At 34.3% G+C, this 8,305-nt stretch overlaps 1 protein-coding gene across 2 annotated transcripts; it reads left to right on the forward strand.

Moving 5' to 3' along the window:
* Positions 1-520: 520 nt before the first annotated feature.
* On the forward strand, positions 521-8,229 carry LOC105169824 (uncharacterized). 2 transcript variants are annotated; one of them, XM_011090370.3, is made up of 9 exons: positions 521-638; positions 786-1,031; positions 2,184-2,468; positions 3,581-3,640; positions 3,732-3,941; positions 4,756-4,874; positions 4,951-5,048; positions 7,705-7,829; positions 7,921-8,229. In XM_011090370.3, exons 2-9 carry the CDS (start codon positions 804-806, stop codon positions 8,062-8,064), a joined length of 1,269 nt encoding a protein of 422 aa, XP_011088672.1. In that variant the 5' UTR covers positions 521-638; positions 786-803; the 3' UTR covers positions 8,065-8,229. The 2 variants fall into 2 exon arrangements, with proteins under 2 accessions (XP_011088672.1, XP_011088681.1); XM_011090379.3 differs by lacking the exon at positions 521-638 and having other exon boundaries at positions 645-1,031; positions 7,924-8,229.
* Positions 8,230-8,305: the final 76 nt, after the last annotated feature.

The raw sequence follows: 8,305 nt of genomic DNA on the forward strand, positions 1-8,305 counted from the left end.
TAAAAATTCGTTTGAACTCGATTTGTTAAACTTAACAAATCAAACTTGAACAAAAAATTTTGTTCGGTAACTTTTGAGTTCGGTTCGATCTCGATTTGATTAGTATAAAAATAGTAAAAATATACTTAAAAATATTAAATCACTCGAACTCGACTAAAGTTTGATTCAATTAAAGCTTGTTTGAACTCGATTAGAATAATAATCAAATCAAATTCAAATGTAACTTTTTAAACTCGATAATAATTCAAACAAGTTTGAATAATAATGTGTTCAGTTCGCCTTGAATTATTCACTTTCCTAATTATGGTGCTTATAAAATGATAATAATAATTATTTAAATAATATGACCAAAATTAAATAATGTTTTTTCTTTTGAATTTGGCGAATTGAAAATGACGCTCTTTTGCTATAACCGTGATACTATGAATGTAGTGCATTTTAGGAGCATTCCAAAGTATCTTTCTAGCCGCCCTAAATTGATAAAGAGGTAGTCTACCTCCAATTGTGTTCAACCAAATGCATTTTTATATATATTATATAATTATATAATATTACGTTCAAATAGATAAACTTTATTTATTTATTATATAAATGATGCACAGTAATAAGTCACGTTTATGCCCACACCGACCCTTCTGGTACTCCTCTTCCGCCCTTGTAAAATGCCAAAATTACTGAGATCAGAGATTTCAGACACAACAAAATAGATATTTGTTTTTTGTTTAATTCAACTTGTGGCGTTCATTCCACAGATTAACTTCAAATTTTGCTTATTAATTCCTCAGAAAGAGTAGATAGCAATCATGGCTTTTGCATGGATTTTCTCCACGACGTTCACCATTTTATCCTCCTCGAGATCAACATCATCAATTCCCGATTGTTGTCCATGGAAATTGTCCAAATTCCAGTTCCGTCAATCGAGCCGAGTTGTGAATTGTAGCTGTAAGAGTAGATTATCGGCAGCAGATGAGCTGAAATACGTGCTTCATGATGCCCTTGATTTATCTGGGATCAATACTGCTCATGCGAGGGTATTCTTTTATTTACTATTTTTGTTATGGAACTTTTTGTTGCTTTTAATTTCTGCATTTTCAGTTCTTTTATGTGATTTTTTAAATTTGAAATGTTCGGGTTTGTTGGAGTTTGGATAGACATGGTAAATGGATTGACAGAAATGTAATCACATGATACAGTGTTTCATGAGATCAATTTTTCTGGGATTAATGACATTTTTTGTTGATTCAAATAATTATGTATTTTGTGGTGAATTTCAGGGCATCTCCAGAAGTCTTTTCATGGATAAATCGTTTTTGTTTTGATCAGTACTCGGTAGCTTGATATATTGGCCCTTTCAGTTTTTAGTTTGATGAAGTTCCCTGGAATACGCACTTTTCGAGCTGAGAATCAAATTGATCGCTGACTAAATACTTTTACATTATGCAGTAGTTTTTATGTTTATTCATGACATATATTTGGTTCAGGTTGTGAATTACATGCTTGCAATGCAATACGTACCCAGAGTGCATACCAAAAAATCTTAACAAACCCATATGGATTTTCGCATCAAAGGAACATAACTCAAATTTCGAAAACTAGTACAGATTAGTTGGTATTGCTACGTATTCAAGTTTCCAAACCTTTTTCCTTGTGGCGAGAAGGCAAACCATAGTGCTTTGATCTGATATTTTCTTATTACCTGAGCTTTTATGCTATCAGTATTGTGAAATGAAACAATCGTACCTACATTTTATTGCTAATAAAAGGAATGCTAACAACTTTTCCATTTTACTTATTATTATTTAGGATGAAAGACAGAAAAAAATATTGGAAGTTGTTGTAAGAACATGCATCCATGGCATGGTGTTGTTTTAATTGGTCATTCTTCGACTTTAAAGTTGTCGTATAAAAAGTCTCTGATTATTATGAAGCTGAGTTTCAAATCAGGATTCTTATTCAAGAATAATGTGCATCTGCTGTATTGCCTTCTTTACTCATAATATTTGCATTTTAGTTGGAGGATGAGAACATATGACCATAAGATTGTTATTGTATTTTGAGTAACTGCCTTTCTGAAACCTTATCAAGTAAAGCTTAAAGAAAAAGAAAATATCTTTTCTTTAGTAAAGTTTGACCAACAAAATAGCTGATCAAAACAAATATTTCATTCTATCTCTGATGAACAGGCTGCAAGGCGTGGTTTCTGCTTACAGATTGAAAAACTATCTGACATTGAGAGAGAAACTAGCATAAGTATAAATAGAAAGGTTGACCTGGGGAGAGCAGCTCTTCATATAGCAGCTGAGGATGACTCCCTTGTTTCACACTCTTCTGTTCCGCTACCGGTAGATGATTTTATTGAAAGACTGGATAGCCTCTCGATGGACTATTGCTCTCATTACAGCTCGTCATGTAGATCCTCACCAGAGAAATTTCTTGAGTGTTTAGAGAGATATCTGTATGTTGATAAAGTAAGTTAAACTTCTATTTATAAATAATTGCATTTGATTTTATATTGATCTATTCTATTTCATGTCCTTACACTATGAAGGCTACAACTCATTTATGTCCCCTGATGTTGTTGAATGACCACCTCACCTAAAAGTTTGAATTGTTGAGAGGAGAATTATTCAATATTTGTAGTATAGCCCTTCATGTGTAGGTAGTACTCTTTTCTGTAAAACCTAGCATGTGAAACTCTTTTTAAAAATAAGTGGCAGTAGTGATTTTGAATTCAAGACGTCTTGTTTGCCTTGGTTTTGATGACATGTTGAATGGTCATCTCATCTTAGAGAAGAGAATCATTTAATGTTTGATATTTCTAACAGATATCTTAGGCATTTCCTCTCATCTCCAGAATCTGTTGCATCATTGAAGTGTTGGTTAGATTGAGAAATAGATAAAGGAAGCTTGTATCATGGGAAAAAATGAGTAATAAAAAAATTAAAATTGCGAGTTTGATGAAATTAAATATATGAATTGATCGAGTATGTTATTCCAAAAATTATCTATGGTTTGGATCACATGAGGACTTCTGTAAAGAGAAAAGCTATAATTAACTTCACTCCAAAAAGATAACTCTGCTGCATTTAGGCTAAAATTGGTAATGAATTCTCTAGCTCACGAAATGAAGATGAATGCATGAGACTTTCCTCGGAGTTAAAGCTTAATCTCTAAACTTCGTGCACATTTGTCTTACCTATTACTCTGGGACTTATATATTACAGAAAGTTGTAAAACAATAGATCATTAACTTTTAAATCTTTTTTCTTTTCATTGCTTCCTATGTGAAATTTTCTTGGCTCACTTGTTTAGCTCATAAGAAAAACAGTTCCTCTGACAGGTAGGCTTTTTGGCATCATTTTCTCTTCTTCCTCATAATACATTTGAACTGCCTTGGATGGAAACATAGTGTCTCTTCTTGTTTCTGCTCTGGAAGTAATTTGCTGTGTCAAAGAAAATGAGCATGTTCTGAGATAATTGCTCTCTTAATGCTTCCTTTTTTTATCATCCTTATTACTATTTGTATATTTCATGCTGCTATTACAAATTCCCAGTATAACATGGCTTTATCCTTTTTCAGGGCTTTCGGAGGGCAAATGCCAGAAACCAAGTAGAGCAGCGTGCCCTGTATCTCAACTCAGTATGTGTCTATTCACCTTCCATGACCAATTGTTTTTGGCTTTTATGTGGGCTATGGTTCATTACTCCTGAAAACTACATCTTCTCCACAGGTCTTGACGCATCGTTCAGGTTCTGTTTCTATGCTTTCCCTTATTTACTCAGAGATTCTAAAGATGCTTCGTATGTGGGACGTCCTAGATTTTGATGTGGAGATCTTCTTCCCTCATGATTCATATAGTTCTCCTAGAGGGTATCAAAAACAAAAGAGCAAGGAATCTGATCAACCACATATAATGACATCACAATCTTTATTGGTAGAGGTAATTCTTTTACTTGTCTGCTTGATCTTGTAACTTAGCTGTGCTTCCTTCACAGAATATCACTGACCGAATATCACTGTACGCATATCCTTATGCTCATACATGCATTATCTCGGCTCTCATGCTAGACCTAGAAGGTGGAAATTTTGCAACTCCACTTGTGGGCTATGCCAATCTTTAATCACACACTACTGCTTCTTACATCCATCCTTGCCTAGAAATGGTATGGAGTGTATTCAACATGCAATATGCCTTCCATATTGTGTTTCTGTGGTCCCTGTTAACCTAGAATACTGCTAGATATCCTTGGCTATAACTCTAATCTCGAACCCCTGGTGAGCGGGAACCTTGAAGTTGGCACATCTCAGTTTTCAAGTGACCTGTTTATCCTTTATAGCTCTGAACCAGTTGGCTTTAACAGTCTGAGTTTGCAACCAGTTTAATTTTCTTCAAGCATCAAGAAAGAACGAGAGCAAAATGAAAGATCCTTGATACTCCTGCCATGTTGAAATTTAAATGCTTGGCAATAACCTTAGTTTTAAGTTAATTTCTGTGCGGAATAAACTATGACTCTCATCTTATGATTTTTGCTCTATGATTCTTTAGTTTGTTGTATGACGCATGATCTTTTCTCTTAGTTTCTACTTGGTTTGTCCTAACATCAGATTTTACTCAAGAGATTATGAAAGGACATGCTTGAGCTCCTGTAAAACTGATACCGTATTTTCCTCTAGTTCTCAACCTCTTTGCTTATACATTTTGCATGTTAACCATGATGATAATTGTGATGTACAAATGTTATTGACATCTGCAGATTTTGACAGATTTAAAGTTTGCTTTCTGGCCATTCCAACTTGATCATGCTAGAAGTCCATTTCTAACAGCAGCAAAAGCTGCTCAGGGTTTCACGGATTCCAACAGCACTAAAGAAAGGTACTATTAAGATATTTTAGATGAGTTACTTTTATGTTTCATTATGACCTTTCTATCCACTTTTTCTCCAATGCAGTGCCTTTGAGCTTGCATCTGCCAAGGCTGCTCGGCATAGACTGCAACGAGGTGTTTGGACTAGTGTTCGTTTTGGGGATATCCGGCGTGCATTATCAGGTCAGTTTTATATATTGATTGCCATTTTCAGTCCCTGTGATTGGTTATCATCCACCGCCACCCTAATGCTTCACTGAACATGCTGAATGATTATGCTAACATAGGTTTGGTAAAGGAATTTAAGAGATTAAGAAAGTTTAGAAATAAGTTTTAGAGTGAGATATCAAAAAATTGTGGTTTGTGCTTTATTTTAAGAATCTCTCCTATTGGGAAAGTTTATGCGGAAAGTTTCTCTCTTCCTGCTGATATTCAGAGCCCAAAATTTAGTTCAGACTGTTTCTACTCTTTTTGGCCGACAAAGGAGATAATTTAAACCACAAATGTAATTGCAAATTAATGTGGCTGGGTTTGGATCTTAGACAGCCCCTCAATTTGATTAATGGCAGTGCTGTGAAGTAGAAAAAACATAAATTTTCTGAGCAGGCCTCAAGTTTCAGTAACAAGTGAAATGGACTCTGTGTTCTATTCATACAGTAAAAATGTAGCATATTTTGGGGATACCACAGTTCATTAAAGATAGGGAGCAACATGCGAGTAATATGTAAATTGTTCTTTGGAAAGCTAAGGCAAAATTTGGTTCTATTTCTCAGTACTGTTTTCTTCTCCCAGATTCAAAGCACATTTATTAATACGGGTTTTTGTTTTATTCCACCAAACACATCTCCTCTTTCTTTAATTCGATAAGCGTGATTATTACTACATACACACATACAATATGTATTTCTATTGTTACACAATTTATTGCTTATACTTTATACATACTCCAATGACTACATCAATAGGAAAATATGCTTGCAGTATCTTAATATAGATTTATCTTTTCAGTTATTAATATAATATTAATACATAATTATCTAAAATTTGATGTGACACCTATAATTAGAGAAAAGCTAACTTGATATGACATCTTAGTAGAATATGTCTGTCCAAAAATGGCTTATCGAAACTTATTTTCCAAATACATCCCATCAACTGGTTCGAGCAACACACCTAAATACAACGTTCGCAGTTCTTATCCCAAAAATAGCCTTTTCCAAGAACATTTCTCTAAGACACAAAACACTGAAAGTTCTCTTATTTGGCATTAAATTATTTTCCTATGGACCCTTCTATTACAATTAGTTAAACATCCTTGGAGGTTACTCCTAATTGTAAATACCTTCGCTCTGATGTTTTTGTATTATGTATACATTTCAAATGTTTTTATTTAATTTTGTATTTAGACCCCTCATGGATCATTCTAGTAAAGTCATGAAATGTCCTAATATCTTGGCACATTTTTTAGTCCTACATTAAGTTAATTATCCAAATCCAAACTCATTTGAACACCATACATCTAGATTTTTATTTTGAGCATAATATCTTCTCCTCCTCAATTAACAATTCATTGGTTATAAAATGATAGTGGATAATGTGATTGAAGAATAAATACTGGAGATATGTACTGTTTGTTTGTTTATTTAAGTACTAATATTTTAACTAGAATAATTTAGAATGTATTCATCAATAAATTTTGTGGTAAGTTAGAAACATTTACATTTTAAATGAAGATAGTATAAATTGGATTAATTTTTTAGGGGTTTGTGTAAATTGGGACAAATTTTATCGGAGGTTGTAATCCTGGACATAGCTCATTGCTGTGTATGTGTTGCCAGTTTCACTAAATAATGATGCCAAGGATAACATTGGATTCTCATTAGTAATTTTGGTTGGTGTTAATTCCTTATGAACACTAACTGTTGTGGCATGAAAAGCGTACAACTTCAGGGAGGTGGATGTAGTTTTATGAACCTGTAGGGTCCATCTGTATTTAGACAAAACCACATGGGAGGTTTATTTGGTTATTTCTGGCCTGATTGTACCTAATTGAACTGTGGGCGGGTGATGCATGCTCAATATAATATACCAATAATAACAAACAAGCAGGGTATGTATGTACATGATTGAAGTAGGGATTACAGTTATATATGACTGAAGAAATATTCCTAGAATACATCATAGAAAGTCTTTGCTCTTTTGTAGGGCAAAAACAGTAATGTTTAAGTCCTGCTAGCAATTGAGGTAAGTGTTCTTGGGTCAGTCAATATTTATGGTCCATGGGATATCACACCCATTAGATCATGCTGCTACTGTAACTAATCATGATTGGGGACATGATCTAACATAGGATTGCCCTTGGTTACATGAGAAGGTTATTTGCGTACAAGGCTGTGACAGATGTAACTTTTTGAGTGATAGTGATCAAGATATTTTGCCCAAGTTAGCTGGTATTTATAGAAATGCCTCAATACTGTATGTTTCACCAAGAAATGTCAGCGCAGTAAATTAACTTAACATATGAAAGTTTTGTCTGGTATTTTATGCATTTCTACTAATAATATGTTTCTGGTGTTTTTACCTTCTGAACAACTGAACAACATGACATAAACCATGTCAAGGCTTTGGAAGTCCTATTGAATTGAATCATGCTTCCACATAGCACACTTCATGTTCTTGAAAGCACTCTCAGAAGTTGCTTCTCATTAAACAATTGCAATGTTCAGTTTATTAGATCCTTACTTTTCACAATCATGGTTTCCGAACTCATTGATCACCTGTCAAGATTGCTTACATTGCTCCACTGTTATTCCCATTTTAAAATTGTACATCTTAACAGCATGCGAACGCCTTATCTTACTCAAAACTGATCCAAAGGAACTAAGAGACTATGCTGTTCTCCTGTACCATTGTGGATTTTATGAGGAATCACTGCAGTATCTTAAGCTTTACCAGGACACAAAGGTAGAGCTTCTCAAATCAAGCTAGAATGCATTTTCTTTTCCGCCAATTTACTGAAATAATTGATCATTCACTGATATCTTCCCCAATTCAGCAGCAACCTGATTCAACTAACGACTTGGAAGAAGATGCCGTAGAGAAACTAATAATTCGCCTGAACCTCATTATGATGGAGGAGGGTTGGTCCAGGCAGCCAAACAACAAAGGTATCCTTTTCAACAATTCTGAACCATGGTAATTTTGGCGCCTAAGTCAGTCTTATATGGTATCAATTTTGAACCTTACCTGAGGAAAAATGTTGTAAAGAAGTGTAAGTAGTTATGCAACTGATTATGTGGAGACTCTGGATGTAAATAATAGACTTGACTTGTACAAATGACAAGAATACCAAGCGCTTTAGCTAGTTCCAATCTCTTACTTTACCAATGATTGCAATATTTTTGCAAGTCGACAATGGAAAATTGCAGACTACCCCCTTG

Source organism: Sesamum indicum, linkage group LG1 (assembly GCF_026168435.1).
Source record: "Sesamum indicum cultivar Baizhima isolate 11 linkage group LG1, ASM2616843v1, whole genome shotgun sequence".
In the NCBI taxonomy this organism is placed as follows: Eukaryota; Viridiplantae; Streptophyta; class Magnoliopsida; order Lamiales; family Pedaliaceae; genus Sesamum; species Sesamum indicum.